This window comes from Gastrolobium bilobum, unplaced genomic scaffold, assembly GCF_033153095.1.
Source record: "Gastrolobium bilobum isolate Gb01-03AN ecotype WA unplaced genomic scaffold, APGP_CSIRO_Gbil_v1 utg589, whole genome shotgun sequence".
Taxonomy (NCBI): domain Eukaryota; kingdom Viridiplantae; phylum Streptophyta; class Magnoliopsida; order Fabales; family Fabaceae; genus Gastrolobium; species Gastrolobium bilobum.
In genome coordinates, this window is record NW_026898229.1 from 95,665 (window position 1) to 123,210 (window position 27,546).

Sequence of the window (27,546 nt, forward strand, 5' to 3'; positions counted from 1 at the left end):
TCAAGTTATAAATTGAACGCATGACAGAAATGTATTACCTGAAACAGAATTCACTTGAGAAATACCACACTTAACCAATTAAATTATTCATAACCCAACGTCTTCCTTACAATTCAAGGTACATGATATCCATTTTGTGAAATAGTTTGAAAATAAGATACTTAATACAAGTAAGAAAAACAACCAAGAGACAGAGCAAGATCATTGTTTAACCAGAGATTTCAATGGTCTTAACGTCAGTCTTCTTGATCTCTTCCTTGGGAACAGTCACAGTGAGAACCCCATCTTCCATGGAAGCTTTCACATGATCCATTTTAGCATTCTCTGGCAATCTGAACCTTCTCATGAACTTCTCACTGCTACGCTCCACGCGATGCCATGTGTCATTCTTATCTTCTTTCTCGACGTTCCTCTCTCCAGTTATCTGAAGAACCCTGTCATCTTCAATCTCTACCTTCACTTCCTCCTTCTTCAGACCAGGAAGATCAGCCTTGAACACATGTGCTTCTGGGGTCTCCTTCCAATCCACTCGAGTGCTCACAAATGCAGAATTTTCCCTAGAAAATTCAGGGAACGAAGTAGAAAGAGAACTGGAAGAAGGAAAATCCTTGAAAGGGTCCCAAACATCGAGGGAGAATGGATCAAAAACATTGCTCCTTCGACCACCAAAGAAACTTGGAATCAATGACATCTTCTCTTTTCTTAATTGAGCTCTCGATATTGAAATTGTTGACAAAGAACAGCTTTCTGGTAATCTGGTTTGATGTTCTGAAAAGGGACACACGAGGTATTTAAAGAACGGAAGGAGCAACCGGTATTTTCGATTACCTTCTGGACTTTTCTTCACAATTCCCGTATTGGTACTTAATTGGGCCTTCATTTTTTTATACGCCTGAGCCCAACCCATGTTGATAAATGGTAATGCTAACAGGGACTCCTAAAAATATAGAATTAAAATAAGGGAAATGTTTTATTGATAATTTTTTTTTTTTTTTTACAAACTTATAAATTATTCTAAATCTGACTTGTCATATATTTTTTATTGAAGTCTGACCGATCAAACTTAATGTAATTTGTAAAAAAAAAAATTTGTCAATGTTCTGTCTTAGAAACAGAGATGTCTAGCCCAATAGGCTGGTATGTTGATCTTGGATCTAGTGCCTTCTTCAAGGTATCTATGAAAGAGATACTCTTGAGTCAAGCAGATCACTTTGCACAATGAACTAATAACGCTTGCCAATGGGGTGTGTGTGCGTACAGTGACAACATAACAGTAAGAGAGAGTGTAACGTACCTTTAGGGTTTACCTTGTATTTATAGAAGTTACCTGTGGGTAATATGATGTGGGTCTTTGGTGCCTCTGATGAGGGCTCAGGCCTGTCTGCTATGCTGTCGCATTAGGATTAGTATCCATAATAGATATTATCCATAATTATACTTGATTTGAATCTTGGATTACCTCTTACTGAGCGTGTCATTCTTTGAGCCCTTTATACGGTTGGATAACAGTCAATATAACCAGCTTGTTTATAATTTGGATACTTTTTTTCTTTTTTTCTTTTATTTTAAAAAAAAAGACAATGTTGGTGGTGCAAATGTACTTGTTCTGAAATCTCAAGCATGAATACTTGGTCTTCATTCGCTTTGCTAAACTGATAAATATCATGTAACTACTTTGAATTGATTATCACTGATTATGCCTTCGATCACTAATGTTGATCACGGTTATAATTCCTCGAGGGAGCTTGAAGATGTCACTTTTAAGTTGCCGGCATCATAAAGCTCTTTCCAAAACAATTTCCTTTTAGTTTAACAATGTTATTTTTTATTGCTTGCCAACACTCTATTTTGATGGAACCCGTTGCAATTTTACTGTACTTATTATTATTATTTATTTATTTATATAAAAAGACCACGAATTTTGATGGCATTTTCTTGTAAGGAAGTAAATTGCAAAAGAAATTTTACTATTGCTAAAAGTTGGTGATTTGTAAACTTCTTCTATGTATATTATTAACTATGGGAAAAAGGAATTTATTTCTTCAGATACTCTCATTTTGATTTTTAGTTGCCCTTACTTGTTTGGTCAAACGCCTACCATGTAAATGTACAGGTTAAAAATTTCTCATGGAATTTTTTTTTCTCCAATAAAGACAATACAAATGTGACGTTTAATCTCTTACTGATTGTTAAGTCAGAACCTGTAAATATTTGGCAAAAAAATTTAAATAATGCTTTTTAATGAAATAATTACGCATTTATTGCAGTTTTGAGAATAATTACACATTTATTGCACAATGTGACGCCCAGGCGTCTCACCCTAAAGGAAGACGCCCCAATGGGGCGTCACATGTGACGCCCAAAAGGGGCATCACATGTGACGCCTAAAAAGGGCATCTCATGTGTGCCCTATATATACCCTTTTTTTTACCATTTCACTTCCCACTATTTCACCTCTCTCTAACATCTCTCTAACCACGGTTTGTGCTCCCGACCGAACGCGAAGATTTTCGTAGCGAAGCTCTGCCAACTTAGGTAAGTTCGTAATACCTGCTATGTATACGTTTAAATTACAATGCTACCTTGCAAACATGTTAGGATTTATTGTATATTAGAGACTTAGAACATTAGGATAGTCACTTAGAAATTTTGTACCATGCTATTCTTTTGTGATAGTGATTTAGAAAATAGTGATAGTGACTTCGTAAATTTTGTATGATGTTATTAATGCGAGAGTGTATTGATAATTTTGTAGTCAGTTAGGTGTGATGATTAGTACATATTTATGAAGTTATTAGTGACTTAGGGTTAAATATTATGTCAGTATGATTTAATTTGTGTCCGATGTTTTATTATAATTTAATTACAAATAAATGATTGTACTACGTATTAATAATATTTCATTAATGTCGATTCTAGTAAAAACGTAGGGTTTGTGCTTAATTTTGTTGATAATAAATTAGGGCATTGCTTAATTAATTTGTACATAAAATGTGTTGTTACATGTGATTAATTTCATTGTTGTTTTATATTATGGTGAGTTTAGGGTCATGTGCTTAAGTGCCATTTGGACATCTTTTTTGTTGCAAATTCTTGGTTCACAAATAACTTGTCACCCAGTTGCCACGGACCTTGTATTGAACCCGATCCTGAAACCGTACCATCAGTGCATGATTCATGTTCACTTCGATAACTCCAATCAATGAACGAATAATGCGGAATTCCTTGCCAAAAAGGAATAACAGCTTCGTCACCTGCATCTGATAATTAAAAGTTTTTAATACAAACTTCCTAAATCAGATATTAAATCAGGTATCAATTCAGGTATATACAAATTATATCAATTACCTTTATGATTACATAATAGGACAGACACAACGTCATGCAATTGCGGCATTTGCGCGACCACTGGTTCATGGTAGCCTGGAATTTGAGACGCACCCATCTCACCACCTTCATCTCCATCTGAAGCACTAGCATCCTCCGCCAGAAGACGTTCTTCCATTGCGATGTGTGCATCATCGTCGTCGTCTTCGTCGTGCATTTCCCAAGTTGGATCATTTTCATCTACCTCAGAAATGTTACCAACTGGAGACGCATGAGCGGCAGACGTTGATGGATACGAGGAGAATTTAAATCAACTGACCTCACCGGTAATGAAACATTCTCCGCTGCGGCGATGTCGACATACAACTCCATAAAATCTATCATTGACTTGTTGAAAAATACTTCCATTGTCATCTCAACGTCTTCATCGTCAAACACTTGCAAACTAATGTATTTATCACATTGCCATAACCTTGTCGTGATCTGAGTGATACATTGGTTGCTTTGAAGACTTAACTTCTGCCGAATTCTCTGATGCAGTTCGCCAATGGTTGCGTTGCGTTGGATACGTGTCGGTCTTTTTTCACCTTCAAACATGACACCTCGTCGACCTTCTACCTTCCTTCCGTTGTAATATAACACAACACGAACAGAATTAGGATTTGAACTCATTTTTAAATAGAATAAGAAATAAAATTCAAATACTAAATTAAAGATGAAGGATTATGTATGTATGATGTTAGGAATTTCGGTAGAGAAGAGATATAAGATGAGAGAAGAGGTGTGAAGAGTTGTAAAAGTGGAAGGGGAATATATAGAGTGCATAATGTGATGCCCCTTTTGGGCGTCCCATGTGACGCCTGAAAGGGGCGTCACATTGTGCAGTAGATCCGTAATTATTTTTAAAAATGTAATAAAAGCGTAATTATTTTATTAAAAAACATTAAATTAATTTTTTTGCCGTAAATATTTAGTTTGGTTTTTGTGGGATCAGTGTTGATGGCTTGGTTTTTATGTTGCAAGTGTTGATAAGCCGCCTCTGTTCAACACAAAATTTATCGGCTTGTTAAAGTTAATGGGAAAATATTCGATAACAAAAAAATATTCTGTGATTTTTCATTTTTTTTAAATTTTGTATAATTTTTAGCTCAAGGAAGACTCCTCAGTGCATGGTAGAGAAAATGCTGACAGAATGTCCATGAAAAGGCATAGACTTATATTTGTTGTTAGTTAAATGCCCTCCCAACAAGGTAAATTTCAACATTTTTGTAAATATATCTCTTTGTTACACACAAAAATACACCTTAAAAAAAAAATACACCATGACAATGTGATGGCATTGTGTGTAACCAATTAATTAATCAACATATGTATTACTTATATCTCTAACAATATACCTAGGTAAAAATAATTTGACATGAGTTTCTGAAAGACTAAAATGAAGTGTAACCACTTAAATATCTGCTTAAGACCAATAAGGTAGGCCACCAAATCTATATAATTTTTAACAAAACATCTAATTTCAGACGAGATTAATTTACAAACCATAGTTTGATCTCCTTGTGTACTTTGTAACTAGTTGAGCAAGAGAAGAATATTTATTCTTAACGACATAATGAACCTGTGTCCTCCATGGTGACATTCAATGTTTTGAATGTGGCCCTTCTCTCTAAGGACTTAATTGAAGACAAAGCAGTTCTATGTGCACCTTCAAGTTCCATAAAATCAGTGCCTATCCTGAGAATGTCTTTGTATTTTTCCTGATAAAGTTATCCTTCCTTCTCTAGTAACCTAGATAAATTGTAAGCATGAGAGAATAACTAAGACAATAGGAAATTGTGATGTTTGAATACAAGAACATGAAATCTATTAATCACTCACCAATATTAGATTAGCATCAGGTAAGAACTCTACTTGATGAGTTATGTATGTTACAGTTTTTGTTTTCAAAAGGTCAAGCAAACACCCTTGGAACAGTATAGTAGTAAATGTAAAACTAGATAACACCATGTTCCTCCAAGTGCATTACAAAAGTAGTGTAATAGTAAAAACTGCTTAATCTTTGCGGGTATCATTCTCCTTCTTCCACTTACGAAATATGTGTGTGTATAAAGTATTTCTACAGCCACTTTAGATAAGGTTATCTACAATTATCTATTTTTAACTAAGTCTGACCAGTCATACATTGTTATAACAATAAAGCTGTCCTTTTTTTCTCTCTCTTGAGACATTGTGGGCTGACATGGCAGAGAGAAAAAATGTAATTTTTATGTATGACCGATCAGACTTAGTTAAAAAGAAATAGTTGTAGATAACTTTATCTAAAGTGGTTGTAGAAATATTTATCGTTATATATATATATATATATATATATATATGTATGTATATATGTATATAGATAGATTATTCTTATATCGGTGTAATAATAAGAAGTCTTACATCAAATTTTAACTGGTCATTTTTGTGCAGCTAACGATTAAGATTAGTTGGATCATAATAATTAATTATGTAATATAACTAATAAATTTTATCCGTTACATGCACGGAAATTAATGGTTATGATTTGGTGTAAGACTTGTTATTTTTACATCGGTGTAAGTTGATCATATATATATATAAAGACAAAATATGGCATTCACAATTGCCTTTTTTTTATTAATTTTTTATGTGCGTTATGGATTCCAATTTTGTAAATAACAAGTAAAGACGAGAATTCCAATTTTGTCCTAAGAAAGGTAAATCGGTGCGGGTTATGGATTCTAAAATGGTAAAGATAAAGAATGATGATCGCGGGGGCTTAAAAGTTAAATAACGACGAGCATTAGAGCTCTAACAACGATCAACGACGGACACAAGGGTCCAAAAATTAAATAACGGCAAGCGTGAGAGCTCTAACATTGGCCAACGACGGACATGGGAGTTCGAAAATTAAATATCAATAAGCTTGGGAACTTTAATAGCAACCAAAGACGAATACGTGGCCCAAAAGTTAAATAATGATGAGATAGAGATCCCGGTTTGAACAAGAAATATAAATGCGGGGTAGGGATCCCGACTTAAGCAGGAAAATAAAAAGGTGTGGGACAAAGGACACGACTTGAACACGAAAGATAAATGATTGCGAGACAGGAATCTCGGGTTGAATAGAAAATATAAAATGCGGGATGGGAGTTCAGCTTAAGCAGGAAACTAAATATGCGCAGGACAAAGGGCCCAACTTGAGCTTGAAAAATAAACAGGTGCGGGACATGGGACCTGGATTGAGCTAAAAAAAAAAAACTACTACTAAACAGTGGGCTCGGCTTGAGCTCGAAAAATAAACAGATCCACCTTGAGCTGAATAAATAAACAGGTGCCGGACAGTGGACTCGACTTGAGCTCGAAAAATAAACAGGTGCGGAACAGAGGACTCGACATGATCTGAAAAAATAAATAGGTGCATGATAGTGGATCCAGCTTGAATAAGGCAAAATAAATATTTTTTATAATTTCTAAATGCATAGCTATAAATATCATATGTCCTATCTTTTTATTTTATGTATCTTGAAAAAAATAAAAGAAAGGCACTTCCACACACTCAACCTGCAACCCAACTTAGTGCGGATATTTTGTTTTGAGTGATTGACAAAATTTACACAAAAGTTTTGCTTAGAAGAAGGTGGAAATGCACATAATGGAAAAGAAGCCTGTCACACTATAGCATTTGACTGCAATATGGTCAGCTGGAGACATGGGAAATATGAACCCATAAGACATTCCATCCCCATTAATACAAGGCTATAAACTCTTTTACCCAGACAAGGCATCGCAATTGTAGCCATCTCAATCTATTATGACATGGAAAGACGACAAAAAATAGAAACAAGTATGAAATGAGGACTTGAAGGAATGCCCAAAAGAGGGGAATTAATTCAATGATCCCCCCTCTTTCTCCTCTCCTCTTTCCTCATATTTTTTTTTCTCTCTCTTTCTTTCTCTGTCTTTGTCTCTTTTCCTGGACCATGTGCGCAGGAGCACATTAAATTTGCTCCAAAAGAGGGAATTGGAGAAGATCCATAACTAATCAGCCGCTTGATTGTCTTGCAATACATTGGAGAACCCAACTTTTCCTTTAAACCATCAACTCCAAGAAAAATGTTGGGGCTTCTTGTTTTTCTTTTTTTATAAAAAATGCTGAAGCAAAGTGAAGATGGGACTTTTTAGTTCTAGTTACTCTTGAGAAGTAAAAAAGAAAAGGAAAGAAACTAGGAGAGAAACTGCAAGCTTCTTATAATTCAAATACCCATAAACCCAAATCCAACAAAATCCAACACGGTAAAGGTGTGTGTCACCGACCGGAGCACAACTGCCTTGCCACCACGCACGCGACCTCGACCATTGGCTAGGAAGCACGGACACTCCAAAAAATAAGGAGTGTTGTGTCCGACATGCCGACACGGTGCCAGCACGCGGTCAATATTCCCGACAGGTTGACCATTTCGACATGCGAATTTGACCTTGTCTGGCACGCTCAAATGGCATTTTCACAAAAATATTATATTTTTTTAAAAAAAATTATTTTTTTAAAAATTAAAATATATTAATAAAGCTTCCACCTGATCATATCAATTCCCCCATTTTCCCCTTAAGTAGATAATAGACCATCTCATCACCATCGTTGTCATTCCTGTTAAGTTCTCTCTCTAATCTGATCTGATCTCTCTCGTATATTTTTTTATAAAAGCTTCCACCTTTATAATTTTTGATTGTGTTCTTGATGTTCTTTTATTTTACAGTGTATTCAGTAAATAATTTTAGATTTGATTCTTTTTCTTTTAGTTTATGTTTTTGCCTTTTGTGAAGAACGTTGCTACGATTCTTGGTATTAGGTGTATTTTTTTGTTATTGTTGTCATTGGTTACATCTGATTTTTGTTTTTTTTTCTCCCTTTATGTAACACTCTGGATTCCGATTTTAAATCAATTTTTCTTATGTGGTTTTGGTTTGGAAAAGAAAGTTGAAAGATAACATGTTGATGGATATTATTAATTTAGTTTTATTTTTTTATTTAATTATTGAATATTAAATGAAAGAAAAAAGTGTGTGTCATTTTAAAGTATTAAAGTTATGTTATTTTAAATGAGAGAGAAATCAATTATGAGAAAAGAGGATGGACAAAAAAATACATTATATAAATAAAAATATTATTTAATATTAAAACGTATAAGAATGTGTGTCGACATCTATTTTTTTTTAGGATAAATGTCATACCCATTCACTGCGTGCCACTGTGCACACTGCTGCCTTGACCACCTACCCCAATCATCGCGTGCCACCGCACACATCACTATTCCACCGCGCACAGTCCGCTTGCCACCGTGCGCACCACCTTGCCAATCCACCGGTCTGCATCTTCCCGCTGCAGGTAAGTGTGAAATCTCTCTACCCGAAGTCTTCCGATCTGTTTTCTTAAGATGCTTGTATTAGGTTTTAAAAAATGTAGAGGTTGGGTTTAGTGATCTGGGCTATTTTCTTTTTAAGAAAAAACCCAAAGCTGGATTTGGTCATATATATGTTATTTCGATGGGCTTGTTCGACTTTCGAAAACGGTAAAGATATATGGCGACTGTCATGTTCCTTCATTTTTGGAAAAGAAATTTTTATTTATTTATTTATTTTGTACCTATAATAACTTGGGTGGTGGGTCCATCCTAATACTTTTGAAAAGTCTAAATTTTGAATGTCATCATCATGTTACGTTGGGCTACATTTTCACATTTACTTGGTCAAACTTCATTAAAACTAAAATAGGAAAAGTAGCTTGCCTTCTTGTTATTTAATTTTGGTAGTTTATATTTATTCAATTTTTTGAATTCGGTGTTACTTTTTGCACGGGACATTATGTTTGTATATATTATTGTGCTTTAGTTATTGTTCTCTAAAAAGAGTAAAAATCTAACATAGGAGAGTGACATTATTTTCAAAAGAAATAAATATATTTTGATAGTTATTCTTCTTGTTATTTAATTCGGTGTTATTTTTTTTACTGAAAAAGATGACTAGAAGAGGTTAAATAGATATACCTTTCAGATTATACCAACAAAAAAAAGAGAGAGACATTATTTTAAAAAATAAATTAATATATTTTTCGAACTTCACAATATATTAAGTACTTTTCAACGAATCCATTTTAAATTTTCAATCCATGTTGTTGTATAATTCTCCATCTTCAGGCATTGTATACATCATATGGATTTTTGTATAGTTACGCAACCTATGTTATCTTAAATCGTGTGAAAATGCGGATTCATTTTCAAATAAAATTATTTTCTCTAAAAAGTTTAAAATTAAAATTAGTCTTGTTCAAGATGGAAGTTCACTTTTCATCTTGGGAGAGAGTATTAAGAATATAAATATTATTTGAAATATTTTGATATATTATAATGTTCTAAAATCTCCTCTTGCTCTTTTAGATAAGAGCCTCATTTACATATAAATCAATTTACTATTCAATGAAATCAATTTTTCCCTTAAACGTTGCCAAAAGTTGATGACTGACAGGGCTAAAAGTATAAAACTGAAGATAGCAAAGCATATTAATCGTCAAGTATTGGACTTGAAATTACATCTCATCACAAAAACCAAACAAAGCTCACTCAGTCAGTATCTCATCTCAGGTACTCCTCAGCGATGCTTGCTCCTTGTGTCACCGCTGTAGAGCCTGCCATCACATATAACCCAATTTATTTTAGCACAAGCAACACAGATCCACAGCCGTTGGATAAAAAATCAACGATAAATCAGCCTTTTTTCCTATAATACTATAAAATATATATTTACCAACATGCATGGCATAATCTGAAATAATGTTATTTGGGAGCATTCAGTATCATTTATCTTCGGTAGTTACTTTCTTCAAAACGCGCTAAGAACTGAATATGTGTGCAATGAGCGATGAATTTCAAGGTTTGAAGTTTGGAAGCCAAAACACAACATATATAGCAATAGAATATATAAGGCGTATATGTACCAGTCATAGACAGTGGGAGAATTGGGTAGTGGTTTATCAAACATCTCAGCACCAATACTCTTTGTGGCCGAGTTACTTCCAGGATGGAACACGCTCCTCCAAACGCTGTCAACTTTACGCGCTGACACAGGTGTTGTTGGGGTTGTCGGTGTCCCCGGCATAGACATTGTCCCGTGGGACATGCTTCCTTCATCTACACCCAGAAAAAAATAAAATAATAAGAGTAATAATTCTCAAGCTTATGCACCACTTAAGAGATATTGTAAGTCACATAGGGGGTTTCAATCTTATCAGGTATCGCCAAGTAATTAGAGTTGAATTTTCGTCAACCTCATTTATGAAATAAAAAGTTAATTTGAAGTACACGGTAAAAAAAGGCTTGTATATTATCCATATTAAAAAAAAAAAAAAATCATGTGTAAAGTGTATGCTAAGAGATATAATAAAATCATTTGTATGAAAATATACCAATATTATAGAAAGGTACCTTTGATACTCAGGGGTTGGGAGCTGGTGATCTTCCTAAGCCTGCCAAGGCCATGCTCAGGTTGAGGGCCAGCCACAACATCATCCCACAGCTTCTCTAGCAGAACCATCTTGATGTTAATTATTCTTTCCCTGTGATTCTCTTTGATCTCTTAATCAATTGATAAGGGGATCACAATGTGTTTGTTTGCACTTTATATTTATATCTAGAGGGTGATGCTTAAATTAATATCTGTAACAAGATGTGGTGTTCTTGGTTATATTTTGTTAAGCTAAAGTGGGATGTATTGTTTTCCTGCTTCCAAGTGTGTGTAACTTGTATTTTGTTTTGATATATATAGTATGGCAGTGACTGGTAATAGTTAATCAGAGGACGGAAAGAGTGAGAGAACAAATTGGATGAGGGAGCGAGTGATGGATAAAGATGTAAGACCGGGTAAAATGTAGGTTGGCTTACAATTGTGAACCTGAATACACATTTTTCGTTGGTCCTTTGCCCTATTCTTCAGAGCAATATGGGGTCCATGGTGATGTGGGACTAGCTTACGAAATAGCTCATGGCCCAACTTCAGTGTTTTCTTTTAATGCAAAGATATATCCTATAACTAGGAAATTTACCGTAATGCCCCATTTTTCATAATAATATATCTAAATGTAGGGTAATTTTTTTTCCAAATTGCCACGGCACTATAGTTGCTGAAGTTTTTAGCTACCATGGACGAGACACGTGTCACTCTTCTCGTGGATGAAAAGGCCTTACAGGCCTGTTGCACCAAAGCTGCTACCTGAGGTAACTACTATGGTGGATTAACACACACACACATATATAAATATATATATATATTATCGTTTCTCAAGTTGTTTGAGATAACTTTATCTCCGGCTATTAAATCGTAACCATACAAATATGGATCAATGTTGATAAAGGAAGAGAGAAAAAAAGAAAATCATAATCATTCAAAGATGAATCAATAAATATAAAGAAATAAATAAAGCGACATAATTTTGGGCTGGCTAGAGATAAATATATCTCAAGCAACTTGAGAAATATTTTTCATATATATATTTATCTCCGGCTATCTCAAAATTACGTCGTTTTATTTATTTATTTTCTTATATTAATTGATTCGCCTTTGAATGGTTATGATTTCCTTTTTCTCTCTTCCTTTATCATCATTGATCCATCTTTGTACGGTTATGATTTAGTAGCCGGAGATAAGATTATCTCAAGCAGCTTGAGAAACGATAAGCCCATATATATATATATATATATATATATATATATATATATATATATATATATATATACACACATTAAATACAAATAAGTTATTTACATTCACTCTTGAAACAACGTCGTTTTGAGTTGAAAAATTCAAAAATTATAATGATAAAGACTATTATAACCTTGGAATAAATTATAATTACAAAAATACTTTAATTTTTATCCCAAAACGACGTCGTTTTGAGCTCAATGCAGATAACTTATCTACATTTACTGCAGAAAAAATGAACCTATATACATAGGCAGAGGATCTTTTGACACCGGTGTTAAACTTTAAAATTTGACACCAAATTTTAACAGTTGATTTTCGCTAATTTGGAAATCAAACTTATTAATTAATATTAATTCTAAAAAACTGATAACCGTTAATTGACGAAAATTAAAGGTTAGGATTTGGTATCAAATTTCAAAATTTAAGGATCTTATCCCATATATATGTATATGGACATTATCAACTTACATTGATGTAAGAATAGTAAGTCTTACACCTAATCTTAGTCGTTGATTTCCGTCAATCAAACGACAATAATTGATTGAGTTATTTTCATTAGAGGTGGAAAAATGAGCTCGGCACATCGAGCCCGCCCGCCAATTCGCTAGCTCGCTTGGGCTGAATATTTTATTTAATGTAAAACGTCATCAGTTCTGTGGGCAGCCTGTCCCAACTCACCCAAACAGGGCGGGGCGTGCCAGCCCATTTTTTGGCAGCCTTATGGCGAGGCGGGCCGTCCAATTTGCCACCTTTAATTTTCATTAGTTAATTATTAATTCTCAACAAATTAGAACCATCAAATTTACAAAAAATAACGGTTAAGATTAAGTGTAAGATTTATTGTTCTTACACCGGTGTAAGTCTTACACCAAATCTTAACTGTTGATTTTCGTGCATCTAACAGTTAAAATTTATTGTTGATATTAATCAATTAATTAATATAATCCACTAAATCTTAACCGTTATTTGTATGGAAATCAACGGTTAAGATTTAGTGTAAGACTTATTTTTTTTACACCAGTGTAAGTTGATCCTATCTATATATGGGGTAGGATCCTTTCACACCAGTGTCAAATTAAAAATTTGACATCAAATCTTAACTGTTTATTTCGTGAATCTAACAGTTATAATTTATTGAATTATATTTATTAATATATTATTAGGGTTCGCTTTTTCTACTGTCAATGTAGATAACTTATTTACATTGAGTCCAAAACGACGTCGTTTTGAGTCAGAAATCAAGGTATTTTTGTAATTATAATTTATTTCAGGGTTATAATAGTATTTTTCATTATAATTTTTTAATTTTTCAACATAAAACGATGTTGTTTTGAGAATAAATGTAGATAACTTATCTACATTCACTATAGAAACATTAAAGCCAAATTATTAATTATCGTTAAATTATAACCGTTAGATTGATAAAAATTAATAAATAAATCAATAAATATGATATAATAAATTATAACGGTTAGATTCACGAAATAGACAGTTAAAGATTGGGTTTTAAATTTTTTAGTTTGATGCCGATTGCAAAAGAGAGAGGGTTCGAGATTCTCAAAAATAGTTAGCACTTACCACCTTATCATATACAGCGATAAGGTAGAGAGTACGTTGATAAGTATAACTAACAAGGAGTTTTATATTAAACTTTCATAAAACTTGTATAAAACGGGTAAAAAAGCATGGAAGAATTGGGGAGGAGCAAGAGAGTTCCAAGTTCACTTTTCACTCCGCATTGGTTTGCTTATAATGAATTCAAAAATTATAATATAGAAAAGTAAAGAAAAATAAGGAATGTGATTTCTTGTCCTACAGCTAGAATTGGAAGCTAATAATTTATAAAATTACAATTATAATCAATATACAAAAATCTTAATTTAAAATTAATAACATTCATAATATAAATAAGATAATTTAACAACTAAGATAATGATAAACTAATCTAATAATAAATAATTAGGATTAAGGGATAATAATAAGTCTTGATTGCTACATTACATCACCCTTCAAAATAAAATATATAATTGTACCCAACATTTTTTATTTTTTTAAAAGAAATAAAAAATAAACAAAACCTCTTACAACGTTACTCTTACCAGGTGATGTCAATCTCAATTGAAATTCTTCATTCGGGTCTTTTTCCAACACAAATTTGCTCCACCACAAACCTTTTTCCAACACAAATTTGCTCTACCACAAGTGCTAATAATGGAGTTACAAAATGATACAAAATTAAATTATTAAAAAAATTCCGTATATGAAGAATCAATTAAAAGAAAAGAATGTTATATCACACGAAACAAGTTTTATCAACATCTTACAAATTATGTGATGACTCCAACACTACATCCACAAGAGAGCGGATTCTCTCATATAAAAAAGTAATCATGTGATTATAATTATTCATTTAAAAATTATATATATTTTTTTCTCTTATTTCATCATCAATAAATGATTGTGATCAGATAACATGATATGACTATACGATCACTTTTTCACGTAAGAAGATCCAAATCCTTATATCCACCAGTTTCACTTTTCATATATTCATTTTAAGGGGATGATAATGTATGCATTCATCAACGGTTACTATTAATTCATAAATGACTTGGTAAAATATTTTCATATATAACATTCACTTTTCCTATAAAAAAAAAACTTTCAACATTTTCCTCCAAAAGTATATCATGTTATAAAAAAAAATCAACAATTATCTAAAGAAGAAAATGCCAACAAAGGTTGGCACAGTTGGTTAAGGGTGTAGTTCATATCTCACAAGGGTGTGCGTTTAAAATTCGCTAGCCAATGTAAGAACTTAGTTGGTAATATGTAATCCCTCCCGAAAATCATGAAAAAGATACAAGATTTTTCCTGACCCTATTGGCGGACCTACACTTGTGTCACTATCTGCAAGTGCAGACACAAATTTGTTTCTCCCTTGATGATTGTAGATTTCAAGACGTTGTAATATAATACTGAAACGTGATCTTGCACCTTCTAATTTGAAGGCTGTTGTGGATGCTTCAGTAGTAACTATTGATTGACATAGAAACATAGTTTGAGCTTGTTATCATAATTATTTTGTTTCGTAGAGGTTCTTTCCTTCGGAGTTTGAAAATGATGTGGATAGGACCCATGCTGTGGATCCAGCAAAGAGTGCATTTCAGGTGAAGGCCAACATTCGCAGAGCCAGTGAAGCTGAAGAGAAATTTTCCTTAAAAAAGTTTTTCGATGGTGCTACCCATGAGTCATGAACCTGACACTAAATATATAGATATAAAAATATATTTTGAATCCACCACTACATGATTTTGGTGGGATTCCAGTTTCTAATCTCACTTAAATTTTTTTACACCAAAAAAAGAGAACTCAAATCCTAGAAGAAGCCTATTCAATTTAGGGGGTTTTTGGTATGAAGATTTTGATAGAATCTTTGGGAAAGTGGTGTAGGGAAAATAGGTTTACCATGTTTGGTATGAGATAAATTAAAAAATACCAGTATAAAATGTTTCCCATGAATAATTTTTTCAACTGGACTTTGGCAAAAAAAAATGCAATTCAAAAGGTGGTATTTTTTTTTTATCTAAGAACCAAGATTCTTAACCTACCCTATAAAAAGCACATTTAAAAATTTTGGACACACACAACCCTATTATAAAAGGAATAGTTTAACAAATTTTCAAACAGGATGGGTAGTTTTGTAATTTTATTCCACATTCCCACATATATTTCACAACTAACCAAACATAGCATTAATATAATAACTCAATTTTTCTGGCAAAAATTTTGGCCTGCCAAACAACTTTTTGTAAGTTGCCCAAGATAAAAAAAATCTCGTCATATTCTCTGTAACTTTTTTTTCTCGGTAAAAAAAATATCTCTCATACCAAACGTCCCCTTAGTCTCTTAGGTAGTGTTTAGTTGTGGAGAAGTTAAAATTTTGGTGGGTAAGTGCATGTGGGAATCTGACTCAACCACGTTTGGTTGAAGCTTTTTGGAAAATTTCCCTAACAAACAGGTTTCCCCAGCAATGCAAGAAGAAGTGCAAAAATTGGATATTGACACTGTTGAAGAATCCATTTCAACAGGTGGTATTTGTTGAGGGTATCAGATAAATGAAAATGGTTGAAAATGGCATGACAAATATACCCCCTCTTTCTTAACCACACGTTGAAAATGGCACGCCAGCACTGAACTGGTTTGGTTCATCAGAAATGTTAAAGAACCCAAAGGCAAAATCACCATTGGAGGAAACCCAACAGTTATTGTCAACCACAGAAAGTTTGGAACCCAAAGGTATCAGAGCTGTCACAACAGGAATAGTCAACTTGAATGGATCAAATCTCACGACCCAAATCGAAATTTTCTTCCTTTTTTATTTAGTTGAAACTTTTCATAGAACCAAACAACTTAGCTGAAAAGGGACTGGACTTAAAAGAGAAGAGAGTGAGTTGAACAGTGAGGAATGAACAACACAATTGTTAAGTGGATGATTGGTTGGGAAAGGACATGAAGTTGAAGAGTATGAGTAACTGGGTTTGGGTGGAAGTGAGTGAAAATGGGGTTGCTTTGAGGATGTTGCAAGTAGCAATTCAAAGAAGAAAGCGAGTGAAAATGTTTAATTTTATAAAAAGGTTAATTTCGTCTTTTGCATTTTTTTCCCATCACAATTTTATTTTCAACCAAACACACATTAGGATTTTTAACCCAATTTTCTTAGTAATATTTTGCGCTACCAAATAACTTTTTTTAAACTTTCCTACCAAACTAACTTTCCAACGTCTTTCCTAGTAAAGACAATTACCCACTTTAAAAAAATTTATCCTCAACCAAACACTACCTTAATAACACGTCATACAGTCACATTTCAAAGGTAAAAGAAAAAACGAGAACTCAAATTCTAGAAGAAGCCTATTCAATTTAGTACTTTCTTGTCGTCAAGAACAAAGAGATGGGAAAAGCTAATTACAAGACACTATGCTGCTCAAGCTAATCCTGTGGGAGAAGTATGGATGAGTTGAGCGCTTTATTTTGGACCCATTAGAGTCAGCTCGCCCAGAGGCCCATAGACAAAACGAAACCATGGGCCTGCAGTCGCCTCTCGTTTCAATGACTATGTGGCCTCGGTAAATGCCCAGTGCCATTTGAATTCTCCTGCTTATTGTACAACATGTTAATAATGAATATTGGCCCAAGAGATCATGCATCGAAAACGAATTCTGGTACTTACTACTTACCCAAGGCCGAAAAACACAGTATAATTTGTGGACTGAAATATGCTGCAAATCTACCCTCAATTGAGTTTTTTTTCAAGTATATATATATATTAAAATTATTTCTTCGGTTGTGATGAACATCCAACAATAAATTTTACACTATTAATTGTTATGATTCTCAGAATTTAATGTTTTCACCCACCTTTTTATGGTTATCATTCTTGAATTTATTTGCTGGACGTCAAGTGGTCGAAGAAAAGTAAAACACTATATATATATATATGGACAGGATCCTTTCAAATTTTAAAATTTGATACCAAATCCTAACTGTTGATTTCGCCAATCAACGATTATCATTTATTAGGAATTAATAATTAATTAATAAATTTGATTGGCGAAAATCATAACTGTTGATTGATGGAAATCAATGGTTAGGATTTGGTGTCAAATTTTAAAATTTGATACCAGTATCAAAGGATCTTACCCTATATATGGTTGTAATAAATAATTTTATTTTCTGCAAGAACAAAAATTATATGGAGTCTACGTGAAATCATGCGAAGAGAAGAGAGAAAAAATAATAGACTTCACACACTTTTATGCAATGTTGTAAAAATCGGACCGGAACGGCCTGATCGACCTGGAACCCGGAGAACCGGTCATCTGACCGGTCCGATTATCAATTGAATCGGCCAAGTACTTGACCCAGTGTGACCCGACGGATTTTGGTGAAAATCGGTGACCTGGCTGGTTAACCAGTGACCCGGCCCGAGTTTTTTTTAAAAAACTTTTCCAAAAAAATCATAATTAACATAGTTGAGTGATATCTGTTACTTACTGACTTACATAAGTTATGTACCTACAATACTAATATTATCTTAGTTATATACTATGCAGGGAACTTTGATTTGATTTATAGTTAGAGTATCGTTTACTGAACCTGAAACATCAATATCACAAGCATTATATGTTGTTTGATCCTTTATTAGACAATAATGTATAATTTATTATTTTTCATATTAAAATATTTAAAATTTATATTATTTTTTCAACTATTAGAGTATGTTTATAATTTTTTAATATAAATTATAGATTTATATAAAATTATGGATCATACAGTTGAACCAGTGATCCATTAGTTGAATCAGTAATTCAGTGATCCGGTATCTCAATCGAATTAATAAATCCGATTTTAATAGCATTATTTTTATGTGTATAAAAAATAAATTATATGCTACAACATAAAAAACACTAATTCTAAAATTTTATAGAAAAAATCTTCGTAATCTTATCTATATCAAATCGAATTAATTAGATAATTAATGAAATAATGAAAAGAAATCGGTAATATTAAATTTTATTTTGATAGTACTTCTCTGAAGTAACAGACTTTTTTCCCGGTAGGTACGTCACGGAATTTAACACAAGCAACGCATTGATTCTCATTGGACCGCTTTGTGCGTCTATTTTCAATATTTCGAGAAGGGAAAAGTGTTTGTCTTTTTAAATGACATAATTTATATATTTTCAGCCTTATAAAGAGGTGAGACTCACATTTTTGTATTTTTTTATTCATATTCTCTATTCCTTTATCTATCTATTTCTCTCATTTAAAATGACATAATTTTATATCATTTAAAATAATACACACTTTTTTTCTTTTGAAAAATATGCATATTACTTATATTCGGTAATCAAAAGAAGCATAACTACGAAGTTAAAGTGGATAATTTCCCAAGCTTACGAGGGGTCAGAAAAGTGGGCCTGTACCCTTTCATGGAAGGATATACTCTTGCAGCAAGAAAATTATAATCACACCCTTTCTAAGAAATGAAAATCAAAGTCACTTCAATGCAACGCAGGTCTTGGCCTTCCGTCCACCCTTTCGTAAACATTAAGGTTAAGTAAAAACCAGAATAGAAGCCGACGACAGTGAAACGTGTACTGTGATAGACTCACAACACGATAAATAACAAACCATCGAGTAATAGACTTACCATGCTCGAGGGTTAGCCACTTGACCAAGCTATTGGTTGGGATGCATTGTGCAAGTTTTTGAGGGATACAGTAATAACAAATACTGTTCTATTCGGAGATAGAGATTGGATCTAGGTAAATATATCATTGTGCACGATGAAACAGTGACATAATTAAAGGGAGATGTGTGCATAGTGACAACAAAATAAAAAGAGAATAAGTCATACATATAGGTTTTATTTTACTAATGAAATTTTGGACCTTATGATGGTTTTTTGGGTTCAATGCTTGATTCCCCACTAAAATTAATATCAATTAAGAATCTTTTCTTAATTTTTCGTATTTATGCCATGTCGATAACAAAGACAAAAATTTGAGATACACTTCATGTGACTTCAAGAAAATGACTTGAAAATGACTTCAAGAAAGGGTTAAGTATATTATATTTATTATATCACTCTACATTGTAATATCCACCAATATGCAAACTTCTCCTGCATGAATCAATGGGCTAAATGGTTGACATGACAATCCCACTATAAGGATGATAGACTTCAACACAAACTCAATTCTATTGGCTACTTATTATAATTGAAGCCAGAATAATATTTTAATTTATATATATAATTTGATCTAATGAGTGTTATTTTAATGTTTAAAAATGTTGGTATATACAATTGGTCTTTGAAAATAACAACTGAAGTTCATCTTTTTTGTCAGTCAGTGCTAGTAAGTAGACACATTTTAATTAAATTGTCTACACAAAATTCCTAAAGATTAACTTATAACAATGAAGTTGTCCTTTTGAAAGATTAATTTATATAAAGGCATATTTCAACACAAGTTGTTGCATTTAAGAACTAAATTAATTATAGATTAACCAATGATAAAATCGAGATCTTAAGTAAAATCGAAAGAGAATTAAAAAATCGTAAAACATTTAATCGTAATGTAAAAAAATCGTAAAAAATCGTAAAAATGTAAAAGCGTTTGGAATATTAGTAAAATCATTTTAATGAAAAAAAATCGTAAAAACATAAAATCGTAGTAATAAATCGAGATTTTAACAACAATGACATTAATTCTATTTTAATTTAATTAACATAATTGGTAAAATTAAGTCGCATAATTGGATAAGTGACTTACTATTTATTATTTAGTAACTATTTATAAATTTAATATTTTAGTTTGATTTAGATTTTTGAGAATTTTTCTTTAAAATATGCCCATATATATGGAGAGGGTAAAAAATAAACTTTTCGAGTCGGCAAAACACAATCCAACTGTATGAGAAAGTGGTCCCAAGATGTAAGTTTTTGCACATATACACATATATATATAAGTTTTGGAGTTAGATAACCAATTTAGTCATGAATCAATGGGTACCCGTAAAGGAAACAAGCTTGCCTCGCATGTTGCAACAGAGAGCATTTCAGTCGACTCACTCTCTTTTGCTGGTCTTGTTTCTGCCGAAGACCAGCAACAACCAAAGCCCTCTGTTCCTAACCAGAATAAACACTCCCAAGTAAGCAAGCAAGACTCAGATTTTGAATTTGCAACCATTAAAGCAGACATAAATTCTGGTGCAATTCCAATCAAGATAACACCTGCTGATGTTCTTATTTCCAATGGACAAATCAAACCACACGCAATTGCATTTCAACCAATTAATCGTCGTCCTCTCATCACAAATCCCACCGTTTCCTTAAGGTCATTACTAGTAATTGATCACCATGTGAGTAGCAAGATGTCAAGTGAGCAAACAAGCGGCGCAAGGAAATACCATGAACAACTTGTCAAAGGAAGAAACCATAAAAACAAGGAAAGGACGTGGTTTGGCCAGAAAGTGTTAAGGTCTTTTCTATCACCATGCCGCGAATGCAAGGCCATTCAGCCAGCCGCTGTTAAAGGACAAACTGTTGCAGGAGAAAAGTTCAAGATACCCTGATATAAAGTTTAAGATATGGATATTCTTCTCGTTTTTTATATATGATTTCAATTTTGATGCATCATGAGTATTAAGTTTTTTTTATCACTCTATTATGTATTGTTTTACATATAACTTCCAAACCAGGTAATTATTATGAAAGTTAAAACTTTTTTAATGATAAAACAATGCATAATTAAGTGATAATTTTATTTTTCTCTGCCTTCTGTTAGATATGATCTCCATTGTTAATATGGTATCAGATCCTCGCAGCCCCTCACTTTCTCTTGTGAAATTTCTTAGCACAGGTAAGCTGGGCTTATTGCATCATCCACTCAAGTCCACTGGACTCTTGTGTGAGGGGGCGTGTTGAGATATATAGTCCCACATTGGTTGTATGTGCAACTACTGTGGAGTTATAAGGCCTTGGGCACTTCCACCCTTTGAACTAGTTTTTTGAGTGGTGTATCTCAAGGTTCTTTACATGAACTCAATGAATATACATAATTTTATTTTTCTCTGCCTTCTGTTAGATATGATCTCCATTGTTAATAGATAATGTGAAATATTTTATACTAAAAATGCATCAAACATAAATCATTTAAGTATGAGTGTGGCCATTCAAAGTTGTAAAATGTTTTATTATTATGTTTAACTTGCTGACCATCCGGCATGCTACCGTCCTGTTTTTATTTTATTTTTCTGTTTTGGTAGATATAACAAATCTGATTTTGAGTTTGAAACTCTCAACTCTCCCAATAAATTATAACTTTTAGGTTTTGGTAGATATTGTCTTATTATTCTTTGTCGGCTCAATATCCCCCAATTTCTTCGAATGCACATTTAAGATGCACTTAGTAATCCTTAAGTGTCATATATGTTTATATACGAATGTCTTGCTCAAATAACCAAAATACTTGAACATGTTGAATGCCTCTGCTTCTGCCGAGAAAAGTTTCTGTGCTCCAGGAATACAGAATATCTGACGCTGACTGATTTTATCAAATATAGTAAAAAGTAATACTTTTACACTACTATTGTCTTATATTTATTTCCATTTTTGGGGCAAGGATCGTGTGGTTCACTTAAAAAAAGCATTAGTAGTGTAAAAGAAATGGACCCTCCACCACCACATCTGGGGTTCATGCGGTGGGGCATTAGACCCTCTCTTTGCAAAGATTCAGTGAAAACCAAACCTTATTTTCCAAAAAATAAAAGAAAACCAAATCTTCAATCATTGTGTAATTACAGACCATCTTTGACGAACTTTATTTTATTGGTTAAATATATAAACTAATTCTTTTACATCGCAGACTTCTTCATTTATCAGAATTTATTCACTATGTGTTCATTAAAAGTAAAATATCAGATATTCGTTCTGCTATATAAAAAGATGGTTCGGTAATTCGCAAATTTTGTTTGGTGAAACTCCGTTTTATCCTAAATATGAAGAGCATTTTTTGTACCACTATCGCAACGAGTGTTTAATGAGATGCTCATATTTGCATTACGTTTTTTAGAAATATATAGGATTCGTTTTTTTGCAGTTACTGTAGATAAATTATCTGCAGCGAGTGGAATACAACGTCATTTTGGGACAAAAATTATAGTATTTTTGTAATTTTAATTTATTTCAGAGTTATTATAGTCTTTATAATTATAATTTTTTAATTTTTCAAACTCAAAACGACGTCGTTTTGGGAGTTAATACAGATATATCTGCGATAATTGCAGAAATATTTTTTTGAAATATATAATATAAATATTAAAAAAATTATATTTGTCTTAGCCAATAATTTTGAGAAAAGAAAAAAAAACTTTAATATTTATATTATCTGTTTTCGAGAATTTATAGTGCAACTCAGTGCCACGGTAACATATTAAAATTTTCCCTAAATATGATGCCTTTCAGATATCTCTCCTCACACCATTTCCACTCTGACAAGTATATGTCGTAGTCTATAGGCTTTTAGAATATTGTACCTTTTTTTTCAAAATTTTATTTTTGTTGAAATAACCCCTGATGAAAATTATTAACGAATCTAGCCCAAATCAATCCCATTGCTCCATTAACGAGATTAGAGAGTCATACATGTACCATTACCAGCATTCTAGAGTCTCTCTCGTTGGACAATCTAGCCAGCTATGTAGCACCGATACGACACGCGACACATGACACGACATGATACGACACTCTGACACGTCAATCTTAAAAAATTATGAATTTCGACACGTTGGGACACATTTTAATATTAAATAATATTTTTAATTTATATAGTGTATATTTCATTTAATATTTAATAATTTAACAAAAAATAAAACTAAATTAATAATACCCATCAACACATTATAAAGATGAAAGTTTTAATAAAAAAAATAAGAATTGGGATGAGAGAAATATAATATCAGATAGAGATATCAAATCATATTAGAGAGAGATCAGAGAGAAGGAGATACAACAAGAGCATAATAGGAATTGACAACAATGATGCTAGATGATATCTTATCTACTTAAGGGGAAAAAAGACAAAAAAAATAAAATTGATATGATCAGGTGAAAGCTTTATTAATATATTTTAATTTTTTTAAAAAAAATTAAAAAAAAAATTTAAAAACTTTTTACGAAAATGCCATTTGACCGTGTCGGACACGGTCAAATTCGCGTGTCGGAATGGTTAACGTGTCGGAAAAAGTCAACCGCGTGTTCGACACTGTGTCGGAGCGTGTCGCCGTGTCGGAGCGTGTCAGACACGACTCTTCCTGTGTTTACAAGTGTCCGTGTTTCCTTGGTAGCCAGACACAGGATCCACTTGGCAATATCATAAATAATTCTTATTTGTTTGAAGTAATTTTTTTTTAAATTATTATAATTCAGAGGACGTTACATTTATTATTAATAATGATTTATTTGTTATAAAATATATATTTTAATATATGGATGGATTTTGACCTCTCAAATACCTTGTGATGTATGGACGATTCTTTTTTTTTTTTTTTTTTTTTGTAAATAAAGAGGGGCTAAGCCCCAGAAACAGAAAGAAATTACAAATCAGAAACTAACAAGCTAGACATATTTCTAGCATCAGCAACTATAAGTTCCATCAACTGAGGAGGAGGATCTTTAAAAATCTTGAAATGGAGATTATTAGTCTGCCCAGCTTTAGCTAACCAATGAGCACATTTGTTGTTTTCCCTCTTGGTATGAACAAGATGAATAGTCCAATCTGCTTTTAACCATAATCTCAATCTGCTAGTGACTTGAGAGTCCCTAGGATCTTCATGCTGCTCCTTTAACATCTGGATGGCTTGGCTAGAATCACATTCTAGCTCTATTCTTTTTAACCCTGTTCCCCAAAGCAGTTCCAAACCTTTCAGTAATCCCCATAATTCTGCATCAAGAGGATTGCAGGAACCTAAATTACAATAGAAGCTTCCCAAAAAGGATCCATTGTGATCTCTTAATATACCACCACAACTAGCTTTTTTCATGCCACTAGAAGAAGCTCCATCACAATTCAACTTAACCCAACCTTGCTTGGGGGCTGTCCAAACGCTATCGTTGGAATCACCACGACGCTGATAAATTCGGGCTTGCAGAATCTGTTGGACAAACATCCAAATTGAAGCCTGTGATTGCTCATCATGACAGAAATGATCTTCATGGATCTCCAAATTTCTCCACTTCCACAAAAACCAACAAGTAGTAAAGAAAATATCCCTCCAGTCCTTCACTTTATTGGAGGACCACATGTTATCGATATTTAAAGTCAACCAATCCTGCAAATTCGAATTCATAAAGGAATTGGGTATCGAACCTATAAACCAAGATTGCCAAATTCTCCTAGCATGTCTACAATCACGAAGAACATGAATAATAGTTTCCTCATGATTTGGACAACTGGGACAGACATTTGAACCTCCGCTCCACTTACTGGTTCTGCTGCGCACTGAAATTATAATAATAGATGGATAATAAGATTTCTGCTATACTTTAGTTGACAATCAGTTTATATCTGGACAACATGGGACTAGAAATACTATATTTTTACACCATATGCATGACAATCAGTTTCAATCTGGTCCCTATAGAATAACTCGAACCCAATTTCCTCATGATATGGACGATTCTTTAGTTGTTGATGATTTTTGATGTATTATGTAACCACAATATTAATAATGTATTCAAATTACTTACTTGATTACTCCTCCATTATATTTAAAGTGCTATATAAGCACATGACTCTTATAGAAATTATAATAATAGATGGATAATAAGATTTCTGCTATACTTCCATACATTTCTCTTATTTCTCTTAACTCCTCTTTCTTAGTTTTATAACATTATTGATATTATTTTTTTCTTTTTGTTTGAACTCAAATATTTAATATCATTTAAATTGGGTGAATGATATCGTACATAATTCATAATTGATTGAATGCTAGTGTATATTCGTGAAATATTATTATTTGTGTTGTGATTTTATTTATTTGTGATTAACCAGCTATTATTTTATTTTTTAAAGATTTGAAATTTTAGAAATCATGAGATGTTTATGTTCCGGTAGAAAAAAATAATAATCAATTTATTATCATAATAATAAGTTTAAATTTTTATTTATTATTATCAATCAATAATTAAATTATCATTATGAAAGATTGCACTAGATAAATGATAATTATTTATGATATTAATTATTATTTGAGTAAATAAATTTAATCTCAATTTCTAAAATAATAATATTTACATTATTTATTATCTTAATTATTATATATTAATCATTGAGATTTTTATTTCCAAATATTTGAGTTTTTTAAATAAAAAAGGAAAGAAAAAAGTCAATAATAATCTAACTGTAATTAATATTTGACTTGTATATAAAATAATTAATATTTGACTTTTTGACATATATAACTTTTTAAAAAAAAATTGTTGAAATAGTTGGACTTGTAATCTATTTACAGTTTAATTCAATTCTCTTTGGCGGGTTAGTTATTATATTATTATTTTTGACAATAAATTTAATTTTAAATTTTAAATTTTAATGGCATCAATATTAATTATTAATTACTAATTATTATTTATGAAAATAATTACTATTTAAAGGAAATAAGGATAAAAAAGAGTGAAATTTAATGTTTTACGTAAAATTCTCTGGCCGTTTAATGTCCAACAATAATATGTATATATATGGTCTATGATGCACGGACACGGACACGGGACACGGGACACGACACGATACGACACGTCGACACGTTAATTCTAAAAAATGTCATATTTCGACACGTTGGGACACGTTTTGATATTAAATAATTTTTTTAATATATATAATATAATTTATATTTAATACATATAAAAGTGTATAATAATTCATATAACTAATCAAATATTTAAATTTCATAACATAAATATAAATATAAATAATTTTTCGTACTTTGTTAAATTTTCATGTCAAATTTCGTAACAGAAAAAAATTAATTTATAAATTATTTATTTTATATTTAGTTAAAGTAATAAAATTAAGATTTAAAAATAAAAAAAATAAAAAAAACAAAAAAAAAACAAAAAAAAAACGTGTCCGAGCGTTAACCGCGTGTCCGAAAAAGTTGACTGCGTGTCGGAAAAACGTGTCGAAACGTGTCGGAGAGTTGACCGCGTGTCCCCAAATGTTGACCGCGTGTCGGACGCGTGTCCGAGCGTGTCCGAGCGTGTCCGTGTCGGACACGTGTCGGACACGTAAATTTTCAAAAAAATCACGTGTCCGTGCTATGGAGTATATGGTTATGATTCTTCACATGTAATGCTTTCATTTTTTTTATGGTTATGATTTTGTCTTCTCATTTAATGCTTTCACTTTTTCTATGGTTATGATTTTCTCTTCACATTTAATGTTTTCACCTTTTTTATGGTTATGATTTTCTATATTTAATGATGTAACCTTTATATATGGTAAATAATTGATTAAGAATGTAATATCAGAAAAATTATAGTAATTTATAATAATAATAAATTAATAATAATAATAAACTATAAATTAGTGATAATATATATATATATATATATATATATATGATGGTGATAGATAATAAATTATAATATAAATTTTACCTTTGATAAAATTATTTTGTGCGATATGAGTACTATTGGAAATTGATTTTGATACTTTGTCTCCAGATTATTGATAATAAATATATATATATATATATATATATATATATATTAGATATAAATTGTAATTAATTGAATTATTAATTGATTAATCATTATACTTTAATGTTTGATTGAATTAGGATGAGTCAACAAATATAATTTGATTAGATACGATG

General features: G+C 32.1%; 3 protein-coding genes across 6 annotated transcripts; 1 reads left to right on the plus strand and 2 right to left on the minus strand.

Moving 5' to 3' along the window:
- Positions 1 to 59: 59 nt before the first annotated feature.
- On the minus strand, positions 60 to 735 carry LOC133314038 (18.5 kDa class I heat shock protein-like). Its single transcript, XM_061515472.1, has one exon. It carries the CDS (start codon positions 689 to 691, stop codon positions 209 to 211), a length of 483 nt encoding a protein of 160 aa, XP_061371456.1. The 5' UTR covers positions 692 to 735; the 3' UTR covers positions 60 to 208.
- Positions 736 to 9,990: 9,255 nt separating this feature from the next.
- On the minus strand, positions 9,991 to 10,932 carry LOC133314036 (dormancy-associated protein 1-like). 4 transcript variants are annotated; one of them, XM_061515469.1, is made up of 3 exons: positions 10,833 to 10,932; positions 10,337 to 10,529; positions 9,991 to 10,027 (listed from the first exon to the last, which is right to left on the minus strand). In XM_061515469.1, the coding sequence occupies exons 1-3, from the start codon at positions 10,930 to 10,932 to the stop codon at positions 9,991 to 9,993; spliced, it is 330 nt and encodes a 109-aa protein (XP_061371453.1). The 4 variants fall into 4 exon arrangements, with proteins under 4 accessions (XP_061371453.1, XP_061371450.1, XP_061371452.1 ...); XM_061515466.1 differs by having other exon boundaries at positions 10,337 to 10,537; positions 10,826 to 10,932; XM_061515468.1 differs by having other exon boundaries at positions 10,337 to 10,523; positions 10,824 to 10,932.
- A 635-nt stretch (positions 10,933 to 11,567) lies between these two features.
- LOC133314048 (uncharacterized) lies at positions 11,568 to 21,243 on the plus strand. Its single transcript, XM_061515483.1, has 5 exons — positions 11,568 to 11,612; positions 15,054 to 15,131; positions 15,195 to 15,269; positions 16,121 to 16,193; positions 20,651 to 21,243. Exons 1-5 carry the CDS (start codon positions 11,568 to 11,570, stop codon positions 21,241 to 21,243), a joined length of 864 nt encoding a protein of 287 aa, XP_061371467.1.
- Positions 21,244 to 27,546: the final 6,303 nt, after the last annotated feature.

Excerpts from the sequence above, each read along its gene's own strand:
- LOC133314038 (XM_061515472.1), bottom strand. The coding sequence starts at position 691 with ATGTCATTGATTCCAAGTTTCTTTGGTGGTCGAAGGAGCAATGTTTTT.
- LOC133314036 (XM_061515466.1), bottom strand. The coding sequence starts at position 10,932 with ATGGTTCTGCTAGAGAAGCTGTGGGATGATGTTGTGGCTGGCCCTCAA. Across the intron at positions 10,538-10,825 it reads TCCCAACCCCTGAGTATCAA|GGGTGTAGATGAAGGAAGCA; the intron begins AGGTACCTTTCT and ends TTATTTTTTTCT. Across the intron at positions 10,028-10,336 it reads TCTCCCACTGTCTATGACTG|GCTCTACAGCGGTGACACAA; the intron begins GTACATATACGC and ends ATGTGATGGCAG.
- LOC133314048 (XM_061515483.1), top strand. The coding sequence starts at position 11,568 with ATGAAAAGGCCTTACAGGCCTGTTGCACCAAAGCTGCTACCTGAG. Across the intron at positions 11,613-15,053 it reads CACCAAAGCTGCTACCTGAG|ATTTCAAGACGTTGTAATAT; the intron begins GTAACTACTATG and ends TGATGATTGTAG. Across the intron at positions 16,194-20,650 it reads AGAATCCATTTCAACAGGTG|ATAACCAATTTAGTCATGAA; the intron begins GTATTTGTTGAG and ends TTTTGGAGTTAG.